Source organism: Ixodes scapularis, unplaced genomic scaffold (assembly GCF_016920785.2).
Source record: "Ixodes scapularis isolate PalLabHiFi unplaced genomic scaffold, ASM1692078v2 PGA_scaffold2__306_contigs__length_199485367, whole genome shotgun sequence".
NCBI lineage: Eukaryota > Metazoa > Arthropoda > Arachnida > Ixodida > Ixodidae > Ixodes > Ixodes scapularis.
Genome location: NW_024609857.1, coordinates 188893106 through 188919050, shown reverse-complemented (window position 1 = coordinate 188919050; position 25945 = coordinate 188893106). Strand labels below are relative to the sequence as shown.

The 25945-nt window shown below is 41.8% G+C and overlaps 1 protein-coding gene across 1 annotated transcript in view; it reads right to left on the bottom strand.

The window, feature by feature from the left end:
* LOC8042343 (glutamate receptor ionotropic, kainate 2) overlaps positions 1-25945 on the bottom strand; it is a 422879-nt gene that overhangs the window by 27828 nt on the left and 369106 nt on the right. Inside the window, exons 7-10 of the mRNA XM_029986050.4 lie at positions 22966-23118; positions 19991-20095; positions 2038-2145; positions 643-846 (exon numbers count right to left, since the gene is read on the bottom strand). Coding sequence (XP_029841910.2) covers positions 643-846; positions 2038-2145; positions 19991-20095; positions 22966-23118 — 570 coding nt within the window. The remainder of the gene's footprint in view (positions 1-642; positions 847-2037; positions 2146-19990; positions 20096-22965; positions 23119-25945) is intronic.

The following is a 25945-nucleotide window of genomic DNA, read 5'->3' as shown; positions in this document are numbered from 1 at the left end:
CTATATAAAAAAAAAAGACACGTGTCGTGCGTAAAGATGTGGTCTACCTCATTCCCCTGTCTTGTGGGCGCTCTTATATCGGACAGACTGGACGGTGCTTAAACATCCAACTCAGAGAGCACCACAGCTCCTTAAAAAGCACCACCCATTCACATTTAGCGATTCATTGCCGATATTCTGGGTGCGAACCACGCTTCAATGACACTAGTGTATTATATCAACACCACGTTTAAACATGTCGAGAGATGATCGAAGCCTACGACATCACGAAAAACAACAGCTCGTGTGTGAGCCAACCTTCGTTGACTCTAACTCCCAGCCATACGAACTTTCAGGATTAGGGATAACAAGAGCACCTGAGGAAGGAAAGAAGAAAAGACGTTTCTACATTCAGGTTTACGAGCTCGCCTGAGATGAAAAAAGAAGAACGGGACATATTCGACGAGGCGTCCAGCAAGCGCGGGAACATTTGACTTCATTTTTTATTTTCTTTCTTCCTTATCTTCTAAAAACAAGCCAGTTGTTAGTCAGCTCATGTCTTGTTTTCTTTTTGTCTTTTTGTCCTTGCCCCAGTCGCGCTGTTTCTTTCAACAAGATGTTTTCTCGTGGCGAACAAATAAGGGAAACAGTTGTGGTGCTTACCCCACTAACTACCTCTCCGATCATGCCACTCCAATGGCCAGTTTCATTCTGCAGCCCGTAGGCCCTGTCTTTGACCAAGTGGATCTCATACTTGAAGGTCAGCTGCTGAGAAAGCTCTTGCAGAAGGTCGACACAATATCCTTCGAATCGATCGTTGCCCACAAGGTCGACGGCGGATTCCTTGAGCATCATGTAAGGATCCGTCTGAAATGGAAATCGCGGAAATGCCTCTGCTTCTTAAAACTGCTTGTTGAGAAGAAACGAAAATGGGACCCTTTTTTTTATTAAAGTACTCAAGGCACCGTAATACGAAAATGCCCCGAAGGAGACGAAAGCGGTTACACAAAGTTGCCACCGTTTCGGGACTGTAAGGTCCTTTCTCAGTGCATGCATGATCCTTAACATAGTGAGGAAGGACCAGCCAGTCCCAAAACTTTTCTGTTCCTGTCTCTTTCTCGGTCCTTCTTTCCGTCTTCATAAGGGTATTAGTGTTTGACTATTTTACCCGCAAGAGCTTTTCTTTTCTTTCACTCAGGTGTATAGTTCCGTACCAGGGGTGGCCAAACCGCCGCTCCCTTGTAATGCCCCCCCCCCCCCCCCCCCGGACCATGTCAAAATAAAAGCCACGCAGAAAAATTGGCAGGTTGTGTTTTGTAAGCTTTGTTCCATTTTATCACCGGACAGTGTTTTTCTTTTACGAATAAAGGCTCATAATAGGGACTCATAATAAAGAAACATACTGTGCAGCGGCTTTATGAGTGCAATTAGCCGTAACCACCACCTAAGAAGATATGTTTTAAAGTGCCTTGCCTTGTTTTTATTGTGGTTTTTAACTTATAATTATTCCGTTTTATAGCTCGTTGTTTATATCCATCTGGCCACCCCTGGTGTATACTATAATTGTTTATATTAACCACGCGGGCGTAGTTCTATACCGTAATGATTTCATGTTGAGCAACGTTCGATTGAACGGTTGCTGAAGCTAAACTACCACTGGGCGGAGTCTCCAATGCAGCATTCATTGAAAGTTGCTTTGGAGGAAACAAATACTTAGTTTTTCTCGTGACATACCACAAGAAATTTGGAAAATAATAGGGAAAGGTGGCCGAAAATAAATCACCAAAAAAGAACACGCGCGTTATTTCGTCGGCACTTTCGGGGGTGTTCAATTTTTTTAAATGAGATATGTTCAACTATCACGTTTAAAACCTTTAGGTAAGTAATATAAACAGCGAAAATAACAAATGGAAGTAAGAATAATTGCAGAAAACACGTAAATTTATTGGAACATAACTTATGATTCTTGATGAAAAGGTTTAAACATAGGCGGGTTATAAATTACTCCGCTCAAATTTCTCGTGCAATGTTTAGGGTTTTTTTCATATCCACACTCACCAGCACCGTCGTCACGATGAGTGTCTTGTCCTTGATGAGAAGGGAGTCATAATCCGAGGTGACGTTTTCTTCCACCGTCACGTTGTCTCTCGGGTTCCAGCGCCCCACCTAGTAAACCAGTTAAGTAGAGAGTGGTAAATCATTTCTGGGTGAGCGCGAAGCATTAAAAAGAAAACTATTTTCGTGATTCATCAGCTCGGAGAGTGATTGATGAGAGGGACGCGCATTTGAATAGCAGGGAAATGAGGGGGTTTGGGGTTGAACGAAATTTCTGTGTGGGTAATCGAATCGTTTATGCACAAAAGCGCCAACCAGTGTCACTGACGGCTTCATAAAAGGAGGGTATGAATTATCTTCGCACTTTTCTCTATGCGATTCGTTTTTCGGAGCACCTATCAACTAATCCAACAGTCTAATTGACTAAGGAACAATAATACAACGCCCCCCCCCCCCCCCAACACACACACACACACAAAGAGTTTGCTGTTTTTTTTTTTTTCTTTTAACGGCAAAGGAAAAAAAAAAAGTGAAGTACGCATCCCTCATTACTTGCGAACGCTAGTTTTCCGCGCAAATGTAGGGCTAGCGCTCGAAACCTAAAGCCAAAGTATGATAATTAACCGAAATCTTAACTCAAAAGTTATGAGGGATTTTTGAGCAAAAGTTTTCAGTGGAAAAATGGAGCCCGTTTATACCCGTCTTGGTTAGCTGGCGTAGCTCAGCTCCATGTATTCGAGAGCTCTGTCAGCTACTATCTTCCTATTGAAAATTTTAAAAGATCACTAATAACGTTTGAATAGGATAACGGTTATTTCTAAAACAGAGGGTATCCTGTTCTTTCCCCTAGCGCTGCAGTTGCGCTCAGAGTGTGCATTCGACAATACGTAATTTGTTTTCGCGGTTAAAAAAAAAAAAAAAGAACACAACATAAATTTTCTAAATTATTTTTTGGGCTACCTTGAAGAATGCTCGGAACTTTTCCACGCCCCGTGTTTATTAGCTGTCAGTAGCCGTATACATTATTTGTTCACCCTCGTCTTCAGTCAACTAGTTGACCAACTCGGTATGCGGTATATAAGCAAAAAAAAAAAGAAGAAAAAAAGCGAGGCATTACAAACAACTTGGAACAACTAATATAGTACAGAAAAGACAGAAAAAAAATACTAGAGAGTCGCCAATAAAGTGTTTGCCTCTTGCAGTGGGGTGGCGAGAGCAAATAGTTCTTTTCCCGTATACTGGAAGTCCCGCGAGTAAAGATGGCGGCGCCCTTGTAGAGGATTGGCCTAGTATAATCCCGAGAGCTAAAGAAGATCAGGGAATATCGACTCCAAGAATATTATTATTGTTCAGCAGCCAATGAGGTGGCGGTATCAGTTGCTAAGAGCGCCGGACAACCAATCACGAAGCAAGAAGTCTGATCTTATTAGGTCATGACTTGCCTTTATCTAGCACTCGGTAACTACGCGGAGCGCAAGTTCGTCTGCTTCGTGAGCAGAGGTCGCGGTGACGTGAAAAAGCTGAGCACTGATTGGGGGGATAGCGGGTAGACCTCAAGGCAGTTAGCATTGACGTCCTCTCACTAACCCCTCCATCAAAGCCAATCAGTGTTATGCGTTCTGACGTCAGTTCAGCCACTGTGCAAGAGGTAGACGAATTTGCGCTCCAAATCTAAAACGGTATTTTTTTAGTTATTATTGAAAGACATTTTTTTGAGGAATGGAAAGCCCGATCTGGGGGATAAGTTGGGACGCGGAGCGAAAACGGACGTTCTATGCCCGTGATTCTCCATACTCCTCTTTGAACCCGTTTGAGTCTGATTGTCGCAATAGCATTAACTACGTTGCAGTGGCTTAGTAAGGGATTTGACCGCGACATACAACACGAGCCAAGTGACGCAACGCCTGATTACCACGGCAACTCGCAGTCGTCCCCCAGCGTAGGCCCTAGCAACCCACGCAGAAACTTTCGACGAAGTCGAACGTTTCAGCGTGAATGGGTCTTTTATCTCTCTGTCTTTCCTCCTCTGTTTCCCAGTGCCTAGCTAACGCCCCCGACGTTTGCTGAATCGGCGACACATGCAAAGATGGTAATGGTTAGAGTTGCGAAAACGCATTTTCGCTGCCCATACTTCTTCGCCCCCCCCCCCCCCCCCCTCTCTTCTGTTTCCTACTTTCTCACCCACATGCAGTATAAAGAACCTGACTCGGCTCTCGATGCGTGAGATGACATCAAACAGAAACTGGTCACCAGAGTTGACCTGCAGCTTTCATTGTCGTAAGCTTATTGCAAATTACAGACTATTTCGCGTCAAAATACGCGTCTTATGTTGTACCAATTTGTAATGATTGTGGTTGGTTCAGCTAATATGAACCCAATGATCTCGCTGAAGTTCTCTCTAAGCGCCGTGTTAAAGTTTGGGTCGCCTTTTTTTTTCTCTACTTAATGCGCCTCGCATCACAAATTATATGTGAATGCTGAAAAAATAATTAGAGAGTGCGTTATTGGATTTTATTTTGATATTAGGAACCGTCATCTTGAGATGACCTCACAAACTAGGGAGAGTATTTATATTGGTGGTCACGTGGGTCTCCAAATATATGAAGCAGGACACGTATGCTCCTTCGGTGGGGAAAAGAGCAACCTACAAAGACTTGACTACTACCGCAGTAGTGCTCTAGATCTTTCCATAGATATTGATTGCTTTTATTATTAATGAAGCTAAGAGATTCTTTATCAATTAAACAATTTATAACAAAATGTGAGTACGAAGGTGAGCGGGTGTAAATTTATAATTTTAGAATTACACGAGACTGCTGCTACAAATAATGAATTACCCGAGACTGCGGCTACAATTAATCAATTTCTGGTCTGTCATGCTGTCGCAAAATTGCGGCTTCCAGCAAACGAAACAGACAGCAGCAAGGGGAAAAAAAACGATAAGTGATGCTATGCGTAGATTTTAAGTAGTGAAAAAAGAACAAAATCCACGCATTTATTTTATAGTAAATTAAAATAAGGTGAGCATACCCATAACTAAACAAGAAGCTAATGTGCCGTGATTCCTACGCTTTAGAGTGAGGGGTTTAGAAATTCTTGTGTGTACTTGGTTCGCATTTCGTTATATGTACCGGCCACTTGAGAGAAAGTAAAGCCTAGGTTCTTGACCAGCATAAGTAAACTACGTATTGTAGAAAGCTCAACTCCATGGGAATATGACGCTAGTGGTGGTTATAAAACGTGTAAGTTTGAGAACATGGCGTTGCCTGAATCGAAAAATAAAAGGGGAAACCAATTTTCATTACACGTTAAGCCGACCTATAGGCTTTATAGAGGTGAAACCAGAGGAATGACACTCTGAACGCCATCGGAATGTATTTAAGTTAAAAACACTTGTCAGCCAGAAAGACAACACGTTGTTTTATTGCAAATATTTAGTAAAAAAACTAAAACAAAATCCCACATGCGCAGACAATGCTTTTTATTGACTTAACGATTGGTAGGCCTAAGTAGACGTCGATTGATCAACAAATTTTGAAATTTATAGTTTTTACTGTTTTATTCAGGTAGCGCATTGTTTTCAAATTTTCGCATTATACTACTGTCACAATAGTGTCACATTCACACAGAGCTTTAGCTCTCTGCCATGCCTACTTCATTATTGCGTGCCACAAAAACGGGGTTTAATGTTCGCTCACGAACCCGGTGGAGTGCAAGTATATATTAAACTGGCATTTTTAAACTTTTTTTTATTCCGAAGTAATGCTGCGAGGACAAATATGCGCTCGGAGATGACTTACAAGTTTCGCGATACGTTAAGACGGCACATTGAAAGCCGGTAGGTCCGATACCCTTCATCGGTCAGGCAGACGGTCCGCTGCCGCTACCCTCTCGATGCTGCGGCGTCATTAAGGGGTTCATTAAATCCTTGGTCCGGGAATTCCTTCTGGGAAGCTCCGCGCAACTTTGGGGACAGGAATCGTTTAGTTGCCCGCTAAAGGCGTATTCGCCAGCCAGCTCATTACCGGAAAGGACTTGACGACATGAGAAATCAATAGCCGCAGTCTAGAGATAGCGTCCCCTCCGAAGGGCCCGCCAAGGGGCGACACCAGAAAACTTTTTTACGTGGTCCTCTGTTTTCTTTCCAAAAGCCAGAGCTCAGACGTGTGCTGTATGTACAGTTTGGACTTCGAATCAACCAGCGATCTGGCACATATTTTCAAACGCGGACAATGGACAAAAAGGGGACAACTCACAATGCGCCTCAAGTGTTATTCAGGCGCAGTCTGGGTCGTCCTTTTTTCTTTGCCAGTCGTCTCCGTTTTCTGTCTTACATAATATGGTGTGGGTATTGCGGTACTTTCGGCGTCCCATTATATTTGTTTGTGCCTGAGCTACGGACGTCCTTTAAAGTCATTACATTTACATTTAATTCTTGCTACTTTTTACTTTTAGCGACGCGTTCACAATAACTTGAACCAATTTTAAGGTGAGACGTGACAAATGTTACGCACCTGTTGTATTGTAGTTTGGGCCAAGATTCGCAATGACGTAAACCTTACACGCTGAAGCGTGTAAGGTTAACGTCGTCGCGTAGCTTCGTCCGAACACCTGATGCATACTTCGGGGGTTTGTACCTTATTTCTTTTATTTATTTTTATTGACTGACGTTGGAATACGACGCTCCAAGCAAACTGCCAAGTTTCTTCCACTTTCGGGTCAAAGAGCAAATGCATTGAGTGTTCAGGGAGAAAATAACGCAAATACATCTGTCAATAAAGATCTGTTTCGATTGGGACAAAGCCGCTAGTCATGTGTAGGTTCAGTTATGTAAAGTGATACTGTTGCGCGAAATTGTACCAGTTGCTTTTCACTGACAAGATCCCTTCCCCGATGGAAAACGGGGAATGAGCAACATAAAATGGATTCCCATCTGCTATACCCGATATTGTGAATCTAAATTTAAGGTCATAAAACGAAATGCTCCAATTAGGGGCATTGCCATAGCGATTAACTCTTAGTATTTTTTTCGAATCACGTATCGCAATAGCCTAAACCATTTTTTTTTTGAGAATTCAGTCCGGACTTGCAATTCTAATCGAAACCCGAAACAAAAATCATTACAATGAAAAGTTTTCTTCTATTTTTTTATAATTTAATATTAGAACAGATGTGATACTTGAACTTGAAGATGAACCGATCAAAGCCAAAAACAGGATTAGAAAAAAAAAAGAAAAAAAAAAGCCCGAGGACACCTAAACACTTTTTATGAGTTGTGAATGCGAAAGCATGCTGCCTGCGACGGATTGCTTCCGCCTCGGATCGTCGAAGGGCCTCGTCCTCTTGCCGCCTGAGACGCTTTGAATCGCGATCCTGTTGCGCCTCCCGACGGCCGAGCGGGCCCTCTCATCAAGGGGTCGCACCGCGCTGAGATCGGCCGTGCACTAGAGTCTACCCGTACGGTTTATACAGGCTCGGCAGCCAGCCGCTCCCTCTCACCATCGGCCGGGCCGCTTTGCTCCATGGAGAGGGCTTCTCTGGTGGCGTTCCTGGGAACTATGCCACGCGAGAGCCAATGGGAGCCTCGTTCCCTCAAACTATGACGCGCGCCAGCCAATGGGAGTCTATCCATCAGATCACTGCTAAAGATGACAGGCTTCGCTCCATTCGGACAGGGGTGTTTATGTGCCGTTGGGCGCGGCTTCAAAAGCTGATAACACCGGTTCGCTCCGTGGAACAGTTAATGCTTTCGCATTAAAAAGAACTCCCAGTGACCGATATCTTTTGAGTTTAACATTCAAAACCTACCGATATCTGATATTCACGTGTTATGGCTCCGAGACGCAGTTTTTGTAGAGTTGCACGCTGTCAAAGAAATTTGCAGTTGCAGATCGTAGCCTAATGGTGACTCTATACAACTCAAAGAAATACGCACCAAACTGAAATACCCATTCATTTGATACAACGGTCAATAAGGCCTACTTACGGGAAGTCAACTTATTGGTCGTTGTTTGCAGCGCATGCTCAGAACTATCCCTCATTGGTCGTCTGCTGCTAAAAACAAAGTTCCTGATTGGGTGAAATGTGTGTCGAAAGTGCTTAGTTGTGCACAATTCCCCGATCGGGATATTCCTCCTTGATAGACTATAAATGGGAGATAGCTCTGAGGCTGAGCAATGTGTTGCGAACCAGGACCACCAAGATTGCGTCACGTGAATACACCCTACCAAATTTTGGTGAAAATTGAGGCTCTCGTCTTTTGTGAATTGACATTTACCGTTCCAATGAATGGGGCAGGGAATACAAATAGGCTGTTCAATCGAGCTCACTAGCGTAGTCTGTAAACAACGCTTAACTCTTGTTAATGTTGCAACTCAAAACTAAACAAAAAAATATTACAGGAGGACATTTAAGAGTGCTTATGAGAAGGAATGCGAAAGCATTCCTACATGCAGCGAATTTCTACAAGCACCGCACCACGGCTTCCTATCACACATGGTACTCCGGCGGTGACGTCACTCTCCCCCAGTGCGCAGGCGCGGCGAACTCTACCGGCTCCACGCGTTACTTGACGTTGCATCTCCGTTGCTGTGCCTTTTCTTTTTTTTTCTCTTTTTGAGGTGCGTTTACTTTGATTTAGAGTGCCTTGGCCGACGTTCGTGACGATGCTTCTGAAATGACGCGTCGCAGCCAATGGGAACGCGTCGCAACCATTTTAACTGGCGTTTATTTGTTGCCTGTTTTTCGCGGTCACAGCCAACGCCGGCTGCGCTCCATGGGACAGTTAATGCTTTCGCATTAAAAGTTCCAATGAAGATAAATGGTAATGATATATGTCATATATTAATAAAGCGTTGTCTTTTTACACACCTTGATTGGAGTTCGTTTGTGCACTCTTTTTCCTCATCCCGTAGAGTTTTTTTTTTTTTTTTTCCCAACACGAGTGCACTGGAGTTTTGTCCGATACGGCGTGTAAGTTTGTCTGCTTTTCATGCACCTCGTGCGTTACTTTTGCTACGAGATGCGCCCACGTGCTTTTGTTCTCCCCCGACCTCAACCAAGCAATAGGGAGTTTTAGTAGATCGTTTTCAAAGGCCCGCTACCGCTACGAGCGCGCGCTTCAGAGCATGCATCGAAGTGGCAGCGCGAGCTCCCGCTACGATTAGCGTGGCCTGAAAAGACGATCTACTAAAACTCTCTATTAACGGCGAGCGCCTGGCTAGGTTGACTGCCTCATTATCGCTCGTTCGACGTGTTTGCTCTGTATTACACTTCGATTGGCCTTCTCCTGTTTGCGTTCTGATGCCCCAAAGAAGCGTCTTAGAACACTTGCTCGCCATGTAGCTAAATATTTTAGGGTTATTTATTGGCGGTGAAGTAACGACTGCTGTATTACGCCGCGTCAAAAATAAAATAATAAAAACCTCAAACACCAAAAAAAACTTCAACACCAACCCCTAAACAGTAGAGAGTAATGGTATTGCGTAGGCGAGAAATAGCAAGCGCTCTGCGTTAGCGTTAGCGTTTCGTACTCCACGCGGTGCATGTGCGTCTTCGTCATCCACCGAGCTAATGCCGGAGTTCGAGCTCCGCGCACGCGCAGTGTGGAACACGGAACACTAGCGCAAACGCACAGTGGTTGAGTTCGCTCGCATACGCAACACCGAACATCAGTTGTGTTAAAACCTAGATGCCAACAACGTGCTCAATTTTCGATAAAAAAAAAGAAAGAAATACAAAAAAATTGAAAGGAAGCTATCAACAAAAGTCTGAACGAATTCTCACATCGGCGACACACAACAAAACAAAAACGCTGTAGAGATAATACAACGTAAAAGCGCCCTAGTGTTTTCATTAAAAAGAAGGCGGCTCACACCATTTGCTCTGCATGGCCAAGGTGTTTTAAAATTTATTTCTTTGCTCGATTGTAATTTACGAACGAAATAAATAAAAGACCCGACGCGCATCGGCACGATGTAGTCATGAGAAATTGTTGAATTTTTCATAACTGCCTGCATATAGCGTAGTCCTTTCGGTGACTCTATTTAGTTTAAAAACTTCACTTAACGTCGAGCAAGATTCTGCAGATTATTTCGTATGAGGGTTCCAGAGCCAATGCAGTGGAGAGTATTTTTATTTCTTTGCCTAGTTGATAAAATCAATATCCATATTAACTTGCAGGCACTGTACTACGTGGGTAAGCGTGTAGAATCTACCATACATAGGCCGGAAAAGTAGGGCTTTCAAGCCCATGATAGCGTCCTCTCAACCAACCTGCCCTTCACAATTTTAGCCAAAATTATTTCTTTGCCATAAGTATCAGTTATTGCTCATTAAATTCCAGAATATAACGTTGTGTTTCTTTATTCCTTACATTAAAGATGTGACATGACATTGGGATAGCCTATTTGTACATCGGATATCTTCCCTTTTAAATGAACCAACTTTTCTTTCATATAAACTTTAATTTAGTAAAATTCGAGACAACATTTTGCTAGCTACGTTACAATGTAAACTCAGAATCGTCAAAACTATACGAATGCTGCAAGATAAACAACACAAATGTTTTAGTACAAATCAGAAGAAGGCGTATGGATAAGACCCACAGAATAATGATGACAACTGTTCCAGCTCTAAAGGGTGAACGTTTAATTGCATCTCTGACCAGTCGTATATTTTACGATTATCAATGATATAAGGAAGAGTAGTGCTTCTCATGCACCGCAGAAAAATCAACATTATCTACGGAACAAAACTACTGCCCTCAACCGGTAATATTAAAACACTTAGTCGCGCTATTGGTCGAGTGTGAGTGCATGCTGTGTGCGTGAACACTAAAAACAAATGTTAATGCAACTCTGAATTGTTCATTTATATTTGCTTTTGTGATTATATTGGGCATGTTCCACCCATGTATTGCCCTTCCTGCTTGGGCCAGTTGTAGCTCGAAGTATGTATAAATAAATTTCAAAAATTGCAAGGATTTATATCATTTTTTTTTTAAACCCTTCCGCATTTTTTCGCCCCTAGCTGCCATGCCCGCTACACCACGGTCACAGAGCGCCTGAAAAGAGGACAACAATAAACCAAACCACGAAGAAAACAAGTATACCACGGAACAAAAACCCAAAGTTACTCTATAGAGTCCGGCGCCCCCACAACGTCGTTAAGCCAATGTTGCTTTTCAGCTCCAAATTCTCTTATTGAAGCTTCGAGGCATTTGTGAGTCATCGCTCAAAGTGATGCAGCGCGGCCAAAGAAAAAAACAACAACAAAATCTCTCGTGCCACAAAGTCCGAGGCAGCGCAGCCGCCGCGAGTGAATAATGACCCTGCCGACTGACAGTTGCAGCACGAAGGACAGCGCCACGGGAGAAAGGGCGGGGGCGGTGCAGGGCGGGCGAAACTATCGTTGACAAAGAGAAGCCATCGGCCGTCGAAACTGCCCAGAGAAAGTAGCCTCAGAGGGCATCGATAGAGACTACACACGCCGCATTATTTCTTTATCTTTTCTGAATCTTGTCGGCGAGTCAAACCGTAGAAGAGTTTCCTCGCGCAAGGCAACCGGACAGCGTTGCGCAAAGAATGCCAATGAATAAAGGAGAATCCGCTCTAGGCATGGGCACTTAAAAGTAGAGCACATTAAAGGAACCTCGTTTACACGTCATAGGCTTGAAATACAAACAGCCCTTTCTAAAAGCTCACACTTCAATGTGCCTTTACTGCGAGAAAGGCTCGTGTAAAGTGCTGCGGAACACTGAAAATTTTGCCCAATATAAAAAAAAGACAAAAATGGTTTTATTTTCTGAAGTTCCGAGAATATTGCTTTAGTTTTGAATATCACGCACCTCTGCAAGAAAGTATAAAAATTTCTTCACTTAAAATAATATCTCAAAACTTCCATCAGCCACTGGTAGGTAAACTAACTAGGTTGCTGAATAATAATTTATGATCTCTTCCCCACCAAATAAACAAATGTATCCGTTAAAATTCAAGCACCAAGAGTCCAGCCGTAGGAACTAATCAAAACGCAAAACCACTCATTCCCAAAGGCGATGGTCGATTAATTTTCGAATCACCATCACCTTTCAGGTGGCGCTTCGAATTTTAGCATGACGATTAAAGTGACTAAATGAGCGCCACGACTAGAAATGTTAATGTTCAGCATTAACTTGGGTAGTAAGCCGTGGTATTTGTTGCTAACGTGTCTCAGAAAATCCCAAAGAAAGCATCGAAGTCGACTTGTAACTGTCACATGCAGTATAGAAAAAGAAAGATCTAAATAGTCGGCTACTATGAAGGAGAAAGCGGGTCATACTGTACTCTAAAAAGTTGGTTAGGGACGCCAGAAAATGGTGTTCGCGGCATGCGCAGACGGGGAGGATTAGTACCAAAAGGAAACTTCTGCCCCGTCCATTGTTTCTTTATCCGTCAAGTCATGCAGAGAATTTCTGAGTAAACTAAAAAAAAATAAAACGTAAGTGCGTTCCTGAAGGCACCTAATTTAATTGATGGAGATATTTTAACATATGTGGAAGTACCAAAAAATTTTGACAAGCTGGGATATTCCCCTTCATGAACAGCTCGAAATGACAACCTACCAGCGATGATGAAGATGATGACCAAAAGCTAGGACAAACATTCTCCAGCAGACACCGCCACCATGGGCATTCCCACTGCACTCCTCTCCCCCCCCCCCCCCCTCCCCCTACTAATCAGGCATTCTCATGTCATGATTGCGCATGAACGTTTAAAATCATTGCACATTGATATACTTGTCAGTCGGAACAGCGTGCAATGGGCTTTTTATTTTTCTTAAAATTCGCTCAGACATTCAGAGGATTACTGTACCTGCCCTTTTAAACAATTATATATATAGACCGCCCTACACACCCAAAGAGTTCAATCTCGGTAATTTGATTCATATTTACCCTACTAAACAAGGCAAGTAAGTGTCCGTCGTGAAATACGGGGAAATTACACTAGTGACTGTAATTTAACTAACGTTGATAAATAATATTGATGTTGACTGGAGGGTTTGTAATGTACAATATATTTGTTGGTGTAAATTAGAAAATGTCCTCGCCGAAGTGGTTATAGCGCTTCTCTCGGGTGTCTAGATACAAATGTTTAATTTTGAGGCTTTCGTTTGTTGGCAATTTTTGCGATTAGCGTGGTCTCTAATTTTTTAATAAATTGATATATTTTATACGGTAATTGCAGGAGTGGAAAGGAACACATACACTGCATGTCAATGCAACACAAAGATGTATAAAGTACGCACTCTATTGAAAAAAAAAAACATAACGAACGGTTAAAGCTAGGCTAACAAAGAAACAACACAGTCCAGCAACAACCTAGGTCACTTCTAATATTAATTTCTCAACTTCAAGTGAACGAGTAGCTCCATGACTGCTGCTTCAAGTAGAGATGGCTTACGGACACCATCATACAATCGAACAGAGAAATTCGAAGCACGGTCAATAATCTAAGATTTTATAATCCGACTTGACTAAACTGTTGGATTTATCCTTACAAAAGGTATCTCAGGCAGTCTACAAAACTACTATCTACATCTTAACGAATCTTTCAACTTGCTATCCAGTCATGTCGTACCCACAATTTTTAATATACTTCCTATAAGCGTTATTTCAGCCAAAGCCTAAAAATGCAGACGGTAGAAATGCTATAGAATTTCTATTACCATGTTGCCACCATAATTTTATGAAATTTATATAAACTAGATTGGATAAAATAATAATATGCGCGTAATAATGTGTATTCGAATTATATATATATAAACGGTAGTATCCATAAAGTGTAGTAACTGCGTTTCAGACGTTTCCTGTTTGTCCCCTTCGTCCGACGTCACTACTTTTGTCAAAAATGTGTAAGATGTAGCACGGAGAAACGACATCATACCCAGTTCCAACCTCCTTGCGTATGCTGCTTTTTTAATCTGTCAAATAATTATCACCTTTTGGAATGCTGTATATTTTAAGATGAATTTCACCAACCCCAGTAAACCATATTTCGTATAAATTTGGCGCGAAAAAAGCAACATACTTGCAATCCAACTACTGAATTGTAATCAACACTACAGAATTACAAGTGTTACGAGTGCTCCGTGGCGTTTGTATTTGCGATCTCTGCGTATATGCACACGGCAAGTGGTGAGTGCATGTTTCTATGGATGTATCGTGACAAACCTAAAATATTTATTCGGAATTATTTTTTCTCGAAAACCTGACCCACTGTCGTTTGAAAGAGCTACAAACGCTGTTAAAATCTCTGTCTTTCTTCTATAGAATGTCTATACAATATCTGTCGAAGTTCTATACACTAGTTTCTATAAACATTTTGTAGAAAGTGAATAAATATTGTTCAATGTCTATAAACGTTTACTGGGCAATCACTTAGACCCTAACTTTTTGAATTCGTTGAATACTAATGAAGATTGAACTTATAGCCCTAAATGAGGCGTTGTAGTACATTTTGAAATTCAGATCGGTGCTTTATACTGCACGCCGCGATATTTTTATTTTCGAAGTTTAGATGAAATGTTTAAGAAACAGCAGGGAAAATAATCGGGGTTGTGTGGATATTTATACAGCGTGTAGTTGGTCAGCCATTTCAAAGTCGCGACGACTCACTCGCTTTAGATGAGCAATTTAGCCAGTGCAGTACAACCGCTAACCTGGGGTCTTTAACGTGCATCACGCCGTAGTGATACACGAGCGCTCGCCGGTAGGATGCTCATCCAGATCGAAACGGGCAGGAGTGGGGATTGTACCCATGATCCCTGGGTTCTGCAGAGCGAGCTTTCGGTCCACGTGCTCCGGCCTTGTGTGCGCTAGCCCACTTGGCCACCGATCCCCCCTAACAACAGGGACAACTTATACTTAAATGAGTTTAAACATGGCATGTTTAAAAATGGCATGGTTAAACGTGGCGCAATTACCCTCCATTTGTTCTAAGTGGAATTCCATCCAGCCAGAAAGTTTGTTCCGCGACCTCTAACTTGGGCGTAAAGGGGCAATTTCCTGAGAGTGGCGTCGCATAAATAGCTTGGACATTACAGAAACTGCCTTGAGGTTTGAAGACGCCTTCCAAACTTCAGTGTTCTGGGGAAACCAGAGGATAACCTTTGGGTGCAGAATACTTGAAGCAGCGCATTTGCGTACAGCGAGACCCTAACTCGAAAACATCACGCGTGAGAATTAAAGCTTGCAAACATAGGTAATCAGGCGAATCCTCACTTTAAATGTACAAAACACTTTCGGTGTTTTCAGAAATGTAATATTGAAATATAAAACACAATATTGTAAACAAGAAAGATGACGAGAAACAGTTTTAATCAATTTCTCCACATTGTGCTGCAAATAAAATTAGTGATATTTACTTACCTAGTGTAAAAAACAGAACGTTAAAACAAAGTGGTCATTATATCACTTATTTATATAATAGATGATATTTTTAAAAATGTATTGCCAACGATCCTGAAGCCGTAATAAAATGAGGCAAGAAACACATTTCGGCTTTTATGATGTTCTGATACTTGAGCTAGCTTCACAGGAAGCCTAATTGATCAGAAATAAATGTTCCAAAGCCCCTGAATTACCATAGATATATGTCACACATCGTACTTTCAAAGTGCTTTAGTTGGTACATATTTTTCTATTCTCACGTACATCAGTGTTACAAACAAGCGTCGGGCGACAAAGGCGTGTTTTAAACGCGCCTTTGTCGCCCGATTACATTGCAGAAATATACAAAATAAATGTATCCTCAAACTCTAAACTCTCTAACACTTGACGTAACCTAATTAGGAAACTGTTTCTCTCAGGAGCCTCCAATATTTTGTTCCCCGACATCTGCAATCCGATGCAACTCCTAACACCGCGACGACTCCCTCCAAACGTGTGAGGCGAGGCGTTTGCGAATTATCGAAGTGATTCGCCGCGACCGATTTAGAAGGTCACTTCTTCCGACTTTGTCCAATTCACGTGTCGCTTTCGAATAGAGAGTGGCAGCTCTTGCACGCCTTCCTTCTGTGAAAGACGAGGAGGTTGCAGTTGTACAACTTTAATTGCGTGTACGACGCCCGGCAGCACTTGAGTAAAATTATAATTCTCCATGGCCCCATTGCAGCGGGGAGCATATGAGGGCGGCTCCGTTGGAGCCCGTTCCAGCTAAATGAAGATTAACCTCGCGTTCGATATGCTTTCCCGCGCGCCGCGCTGCCACCACTCCAAAGTGTTAGGGTGCCTGGATTGTAGAGTTCTTCCAACTGCCCTGTGAAGGTCACGTGGTTTATCGGACGCGTTTGCAATGCGGGATGAAAGGAGGGAATGAAAGCGTTGATCGTTCGCAAGCGTCCTCGCTTGTCTTAATTTGTTTTCATCCTCGCCACGAGACAACGCCACGCGTGCGTACAGTCACCTAGTCTGCACAGGAAGCCTCCGACATTAAACGACTAATAATCTGTGTGATTTCAGTTGCTACCTCTCGCAAGTCTAGGCACTCTTCGAAGTACTCGGTCTCTCTCACCTTCACGACTACCTTAATTAACGCCGCTAAAGTGCAGACCTGGGGCGTTTCTTTTTTTTAACCCCTCCAACGGAATTACAAATTAGATTTTTTTTTATACCGCAATCTACTTTAGTGTGCCTCGGAAATATCGAAGCACGCAAAAACACATATTCGATTTTATTAGCATTATTATGGGACGACATCATGAACATGTCGAGATTTTTTGTTACGTCGGTCAATTTGACCTTGCGAACGTCGTATATGTTATCTTTATATGAATCAACCGCTTCGGGGGTCTGGATGCTGGAGTTTCTGGAAGGTTGTACGTCCATAGTGCACGCGATGGGGCAACCAGAATGATGCGAAAATGCCTCCGGAGATGAAAAAGGGCATGCGAACAATGACTCTCGTGAAAACCCGCGACCGCGTGAAAACAACAGCAAAAAGTACTGGTCGCCCTGAATCGCTTACAATATATTTGTTTTTGTTTTTCTCCAGTTTTCACTTTGTACATTTTTCACACTGAAGAAGCTTAGCAGTAGTCGATGAATGAGCCGCATGTCGTGTCTATACTTTAAGGAGACACGTGCGTACTCTACTTCGATATACTTTGATGATATTTTTTTTTTCTGAAGTCTTAAACGGTTTCGGTGACAGGATATTCTTCAGCGCAATTTTTCAAGACGAAAGAGTGGAATCACCCTAATATGTGTTAAGTCCTATGCAGAGTTGGCGGTAACGCGTAACGGCGTTACCGTTAACGTATTACTTTTTTTTTGCAGTGACGCGTAACGTACACGTTCCATTTTTCAAAACAGTAACTGGTAACGTTGTTACGTTGCTCGTTATATTATTTCCAAGACTTAAAATAAATTACACTTTTTCGGTGTTTGGAGGCATGCAGCTATGTGAATTTTTTAGTTCTTGGCGTTTTTCTATGCGTTTTGCTTGTGAGTATTTAGGTGAAAGCGTAAAAAAGAAAAGGTAATTATGTTCAGTTTCAATATGAACAAAATGTTTTTTTTTTGTTTGTTTAATATGGAGTTTATGCATACATCTAACTTCAAAAAGAGTAAACCCTGATAATTCATAAAATGAAGTAACGCAAAAGTTACTTCTGTTACAATTTGTCGGTAACGGTAATCGTAATATGTTTCCTTTTTTAGACAACGTAGGTCACTAACGCGTTCTTTTTATTTGCTAGTAACGAGTAATGTATTCCGTTTACCATGGTGTAACTTAACCGAGGCTGGGGTGTGAAATGGAAACTTAAACGCAGAAGGGAGAGAAACATTTGAGAACTTTGTTATTTCTTTTCAGCATTACTTTTTTTCTTTTCTTTAACTAGTTTAATTATCGTTTTTAATTTGAGATAAAAAATCACATTGCATATTTTCATAATTTAAAAAACGAAGCTTTTCCAAAAGACGCATTATAATTTCTCTCTAACATTACTGCTTTCTTAATGTAAAACGTTTATACGAATTGAAAAGAGTGACCAGGGCAACTATCGCCCAAATTTTTTCACACCATTGAAAAGAGTTTCAAACGCTTTCCGCTTTGAATGGACGTTTCTTTACCTCTTGAAAGAACCGGAACTTTGAAGTTCACAAGGGGTCGCGTCATTACCAAATGACGCTTCTTAGAAAGCGGGAGCAGGCGCATTGAATACACGGCCTTTTGTGCTGTTGTAAAAAAAAAAGAAAAAAACCGAAAACAAATACAGAAACAAAAAGAACCATCTCCCCAAACTTCGTGAAGACGACGCGTTCATAAAAACTTGTTCAGGATTCAGTCCGAGCCTTTCGCTAACAAATGCACAAAGAACTAATGGTTTCCATACCTACAGACATTTATAAATGTGCAAACCGGCTTTTATGACGGGAGCGGCATTTCGACAGGACTATTCTATCGGCCTCTGTAAGCTTTTTGGCCGGATAGAATGAATAGACACGATATTTGCTTGAAATAACATTCCTTCATGTGACTTTTATGTCGTGGGTCAAGAAAATTAATCAAGAAAAAAGAAAAGACTGCGGAAGGGTAATAAAGCATTTACCTTTTACGGTTTTAGCGTACACAGCATGTCTTATTTAACATTTTTGATGGCATCAAGAAGCAACTCATTTTTTTATTACGTTCAGTCGTCTTCTTTTGCAACGTATAATTTTTAGGTATGTTTACAAGGATTTCGGATGAGGGAACAAACATAATAGTTCTGGAGTTACCTATTTGAACATACAGTCGAATCTCTTTGATTCAAACTTGCGGATAATTCAAACTAACATGCAGGTCTCATTTTATGTGTCTCTATGGGAGAAAAGTCCCGGTAATTCAAACATTGCTTTATTTAAACACATTTTCGGTCCCCCTCGAGTACGAATTAACGAGATTCCACTGTATTTTAAGAAACTTCCGTGGTAGGGACAATATTAAGCACGGAGCTAAGGAAATAGACGTAATAATATAAGACAACGTGACGTCAGTTTGAAATACGTGCATGTGCGCTAACTATATATAGTAGCGACGTAACGTCCCATGACTTCACTGCTCCCGCACATGTGAGGAACAATAACGGCGTTATGCGGCAAAAGTTTATTACGTAATCGGTAGTCATTTCAAAATATGCTTTGAATTGACGCCATGAATGGGTCACAACAAAATACTAACCACGCGGGCAAGTCTCAGATTGATGCATTCGGCCATAGAGAGGGTGTCTTCGCTATAACAAATTTCAAGACAGACAGAACGAAGGCCACCAGTCAATGACAAGATAAGTACAGCAGAAAGGTGCTTAGGCTGTACCACTTGCAGAACAATCTGACAGCACTTGGGCGTTTCGCAAGCTTCGGACGTGCACGTGAAGCCAAAGTACGACGGAAGGCAAGACGCGCATGCTGGAGGCTGGGCTTCCGAGAAAGACGCGCTGCGCTCTTCTTGTTTGTGTTAATCATTATGCGGGCAGCAAGTCGTCTGCTCCTTGCGCAGAAGTCAGGGTGACGTCAAAATGACGCCGAGCTCCGACTGGCTTTGATTGGAAGGATGCTGGGTAGACCTGAGTGCTACGTGCTTTGAGGTTTACCCACTATTTTAAATCAGCCAATAAGAGCTCGGCACCGTTCTGACGTCACCGCAACTCCTGACCAAGAAGCAGATGACTTGCTCTTCGCATAATGCGAGAACATGCGCCATGCTTTAGGTCAGTTATTCCTACGCTCTTTTTGCTGTCATAAACGGTTCGGCTGCAAGTAGCCCAAGCCCAATCGAAAGGTAAATCCCATCTGTCTCGCGTTTTTGCAGAGGGCAGGGCTTTTCAGACGGGATTAACCTAACCCCCTTCCTTTTTATTCCTTACCGAGGTGTTTAAAGAAAAAGGGAGGGGGGGGGGGGGGGAGGGAGCTGTCATGGCAAAGTGCACAACTTACCTTCTGTAGCCCTTCACTCTTTAGGGCCATGATGTCCAGATTAAAGGTAGATCGAAAACCTTGAGGGTCGAAGCTCACCTCGCCTGTCAGGCCTTGCAAAGTGATCTGTTGTGTGGCAAAATGAAATAAAGAAACTTTAAATCATGCCAATAATCCTACTCGTTCTGTTCTTTCTAAGACGCGGTCTATATAATCTGAACTTCACTGCGGACATATCTTCAGAACAAAATGGTTATGGCAAGAAGGCAGGTACTAAATAATAGGGCTGGGAAATTGATTGATAAACTTTGCGATTGATTGATTAACGTTTTAATCGCGATTATGCTTTTCAACTCGCTCATCAGCTCGGTTCAGAGGGAAGTTGAAAAAAATATAGAAAAGAAAACGGTTTTCTTTATTAGTTAGCACTGACATGTTCAATTTAGAAGGCAGCATTGTAGACTTTCACATTAAAGCACTTTACCATTTTGTATGGCAGTCATCAAGCTTTTAAAATATTTATTTTTTAAAAATGTGCGCCCGTGGTTTGTTTTTGTGGATGATAAGCGTCAAGTTTTAACAGAAACTATGCAGTGCGCCTTGGGTGGTAATACAAAATGGTCAATAGAAAAATGGGTAGTTTTGTTCATTTTTAGATTTTAAGTCAGAACAGAACAAATTAATCAATTCATTATTCAATAAAAGGAACGAGAGTAGTCTGGTTAAAATTTTGAATCGACACTAATAAACATCGACAATCAATCGCGACTACTAGACGTAGTTTACTGCTGTGCAGGAGATGGGTGCAGCTAAAAGGGTGAGTTGTTAGAAGGTGTATGAAGCGGCGCCAACGAACAGCTCAAACACTGAAGAGAGTTTAGCTGCACTTTATTCTTTATTGCGTAGAGTGGTTTACCTCTAGGCTCACTTTTAAGATTACAAATGTTCCAGTATCTACTTCATCTTTGAGGAAATGAGGAGTGAATGATTGCAATATATGCAGAGGTCTGGGAGTATTACGAGCCTGAAAATATATGACTTAGAAATGAAACCATAAGCTGAGGAAATTCTCAATGTGACGTGAGTTTGCGAAATGTCTTGCTCAGTGACAAGGCCGAAATATGTTAGGTCCCAACATACGTTCCGCCTTCTCATACGTCAAGCTTCCTCTGTTGATAGCAGACACTGAATATTTTTGTCGTCCACGAAAATGTAGAAGTACGGGTTTTTAAAGTGTGAATAAGCCTGCAGAATGCCCTTCAGATATACAATTTCTGGTAGGTCTAATTGCCAAAATTAAGCAAAGAAAAGCTCATTCTCACGAATCTCTACCCAGCGTAAAACACAAAGAATAAAAAAACAAAACATAAGAAGCTTTAACGCGTCACGTAAGGAGTGAAGTCCAGGTATAAACACGGACGCTTACAATAACCAGTAAAAAGTATAGAGAAAAAGTTTGAAGTACTCTGATTGGTCAATATCGTCGAAGCCGAGACTCAGTAACAATACCTCGGTCCTGGGACTCTACAAAGTTAAAAGTTCCCTATACCTTTCTCGTATTTATATTTAAAAGAGTGTATTTTAAATATTGCCAGGCTATTATCAAGAAGGGGTTCTTTTTTATTTTATAACCTGACTGAAACTTTCGCATCATGCCTCTACCATCGAAGCTACTTTCCTTTGAAGGTTCAGTGCTCCGCGGTACGCTATAAATCATAAAGCTGCGAAAAATCTATGCCCGCTTTATCGGAGAAACCCGTTGGATTGCGAAATTGGTGTTGCGGGTGAGAGCCGATCGACATGCTTTTTTTTATGTAGTTGCGCTTCCCAAAACGAGTTTTTATAAAACCGCTCTGATAAAACTCAGAACACGCCATGGGCGATTCTTTAAACTCTGTTTCACAGAAAACGACAGCGAAGATAAAGCCACTTCGCTAGAACGCGCATCGAAGGGTCCTAACGCTTCCTGCGCACAGCGTTCGGCAGTACATGTATGTTTAAGTGCGTCGATATGCAACGAATAGAAAACAAAAAAAAAAACACATCGTTTGACATTTATTTAAGCACAAGACGTTGTAATGAAAGTCCTAATGACGAGAGGCACCTAAGAAATACTATAACAGCGAGTCAAATTTAGTTTTTGCCAGGTGTATCTTGGTGAAACCGAAGACGGAAAAGCGAGATGCAAAGGCGCCACAAACCGAGAGGACAATGTATACAGTCATCGCCGTAATAGGGCTTCGTGGAGGATGGCACCTCGCTCCCATTGGCGAGCGTAAGCGATCATGTGACTGTGGTGACAAGCAATCCTTTTCTGATTGGATGTCGCGGTGCTGTGATCTGTACATACGCTATTGTATCAAGATTTAAGGACCCAAAAAGGTAATCTCCTTTTGGCGATTTTGACAGATATGAACAACATAAGTACTGCCGTAAATTGTTTCTGGTTTGCCTGAATAAATATAAACCTAGTTTTGGTGTCGCCAGCTCTGTTATTGTTAGGATTGTAAAGTTGTACGATTATGTGCCAGAAAATATTTGGCGCAGTATTTACTGTACAGTAAATACTGCGCCAAATATATATTATATATTCTAGTTATATATTCATGTTATATATTCTAGTAGAAGAATGATACATATCATTCTTCTACTAGAATATATAACATGCCGAATCTAAGATTATTTTCCAGTGTTATATTTGAAAATGCCCTTGTTACGTTGGGATCGATAAGGACAAGCGAAGAAGATTGTGTGCACCGTGCTCGGCATACGTATCGCAGATTCGCCGTAATGGGAGCCTTCCAGTTCACGGCTGCAACATTTCACTGCACAATTAGACTTTCGTGACCGGCCTTCTACTTTTAATTGTCTATAAAATTAAAGCAGAACTACGGAATCAACAAAATTTCGCAGGTGAGTGCCAGAAGTTAAAACATTCTACTTGAATGTCGTGGGATGCGGCTGACATTAAATATGTCTTTGAACAATCTACTTACGGGCTTCATAAGGTTGATGAGGCTACTACCATCCGATGATGATACCGCCATGTCGCAGGAGATCACGGGAAAGTCTACCGCTCTGGTCAAGTCCAACTGGTGCAAGCCCATGGCGAATAGCTTTACAGCGTCATACATTAGGGCTGTCTCCGTCTGTGAGAAAAGGAACAAAACGACAGTAATCAGAAAGTGTAGGCTTGTGTCGAATACGAGGAACGATAATTCTGCGTTGTCATGTCTGACCAACGTAGACACGAAGTGTTGTTAATAAAAACAAAAGCGGCTAGTTAATTGGTGATCAATTATAATTACAAAAACCTGAAACTACAGCTTCTCAGTTTCAGGCTTTTGAAAATATGACGGGTACATCGTCCAACATAAAATAAAGGAATAATATAGCCCACCTGAGTATCTTAAACTTTCAAATTAAAGCTGGGTTACGATGCGCCAACATAGTACGAGATCTTCGACAGTTATGCGGTCACGATGAGTTAGGTTTGAGTCCTAAAGCTGAGGATCTGTTGGCTGGCCTTTTTATGAGTTTTCATTTGTACACTCTTTTTTTTTTAAAATTAGAGGCCCCACTGGGGCAGTTAGACTTCTTACAAAACGCAGAACGTGACGAGGTCTTAACATCTTCTTTTCACTCTCTAGCCAAAGAGGTTGCGGCCTTAGGCTATGAGAAAAAAAAATCGAATCAGGGAGAAGGATGCGGGAACCTCATATGCCCGCCCAGCGTAGTTTGAGCTCTCAGTGACCACATTATAAAACGTGTCGCAATTGTTGTTCTGAAGTGAAGTATGTTAACGTACAAGGACATATGGATATATATTTTATTCCAACTGTCTCCAACAAATAATTCAGATCAAACAGCATGCGAACGTCGCTGGAACACCAGGGTCATAAATGTATCTACGATAATTATTTATCCGCGTCTGACCTGTGTACGTTGTGAATAGATTGGATGTTTTAGTTATGTTAAGAGACTGATGTAGTGCGAATTGAATTCATCAAAACAAATGCCTGAATGTCTTACTGACATTGCATCTGTTTTGCGAAAAACTATTGTTATAAAAATAAATGGTACGTGAAGAGATTGCTCCAACTGAAAGAAACTAAAAACAGACATGAACAGTTCAATCAGATTATCAGCAGCGCGCTCTTTTAAATATGAGTAAAACTGGAGTTTATGTCTTCTGGCCAATGTTATACCTTAATTGTTGACAACACTAGTAAAGTGTTCGTAAAGAATTCTAGAAAATGGTTGTCATTATTATATTGTTCAAAATTTCGTCCTCACTTGACCCGTGTTGAATATTTTGCAACGTACGTATCGTAAATCCTACGAGTTCTTTCGTGAAGTTTACTTTTGTTTGTTCGAAAATTTAATATATTTATTTTTTCATTTTATTTATTATTTCCTGAGGGCCCGAAGCCATTACAGAGGGGAGTGGGCGGTTAACACATAAAAGTAAGATAGTTAAGTGAGGCAAAAAAGCAAAAAAAACAAAAAAAAAACACGCGCTACGCAACATCTGTTAAAAAGTTGGTAATAACCTTTTTAAAGGGATACTTCAACGAAATTTGAAATATTCCCGTCGTGCTCCAAAATAGGTTAAATATGATCCACAATATCCGTAAATGACAATCTCACGTTTGTATTTTGAACCAGATGGCTGTGTTTTTCGTTATAAACGGCCCATTTTACCAAGCGCTCGGAGAACAGCCACCGGACAGCATGTGACATCCAACGCAATCGTGACGTAGTTCGTCTCGGGACGAGCAAAGCTACGACGAGGCTGACGTCGAGAGGATGGCCAAGTCGTTCCAGCCACCGAAGCGGCTGCTTTTGTACGAATTTTGAATGACTGGTTAATCTTCCTGTTTACTAGGTGAAATAATGAGTGTACATGCTCATTTACATAGGTTAGATCAAGAAATACTTCACATGAAAGCGTTCGAGGTGGATGGCGCCCGACCGCCCCAGGAATTGCACGTGTCCGTGTCGTCGTCGTTTTTCTCGTGCCGTCCCTGGTGCTGGTAAACACGAGCGGACACGACACTTCCATAATCTTGCAGGGGGACAATAGTGACTCCTGGGACACACAAACACGATTCTCGGGAAAACGGGAGTTTCTCCTTTCCCTCTTCTTTGTCGTAGCCGTAGGCGAGACAGTTACCGTCACTACCTTTCAAGGTTCCTAGACGGGCATTACAAACAAGGCGTTAGCGACATCCACCAGATGCTCTTTGCGAATCGTCTAATTCGTTTTAAAATACCTTTTCGTGACATTTTTAACAAGATATTGGTGTGTTCGATGTGATACTGCTCCTCTGAACACATATAAACGAAAAATTGAGCGCCGAAATTTTGTCGTAGTACCCATTTAAAATCAACAGTGTTAGTTATTGAGAGTATATGTGCGGGAAGGCGATTTTAATCAATGGAGATCTGGGGTAGAAAGGGGGCATTAAAAGTGGAGGTGCTGCAATGGGGAATGCCTACTTTTAGGTCATGGTCCGCACGTGATGATATGTACGATGGTTCCAAAAACAATGCTTGACCGAGAGCGGGGCTAGAGTAATAAATCTTGTGAAATAAACATAGACGAGATTTTTTTCTTCGCAAAGAAGAAATAGCTCCCTATATCTTTTTTTTTTTAATTTACGCGTGTTTGGGGAACCTGAAACAGTGTAATATATATTTTTGGATGTAAAATCTACGAATGACTTGCTTAAGCGAACATCTTATGGACTTACAAAAGCACAATACCTTACTCCGCGCCAGTTAAATAAGCTTCACCCACAACCGAACATTACACAGGACTGGCGCCGCACTAACACCCGTCCCCCATTTGAGATGAACGGACTCTTCCAACAAAGAAGGATTGCACATCGTGAAGCCAGGGCAATCTCTATGTCTTGCCCCCTTTGCAGCGAAACTGCCGGTGCAATACCTCTCGTTTCAAAAAAAAAAAAA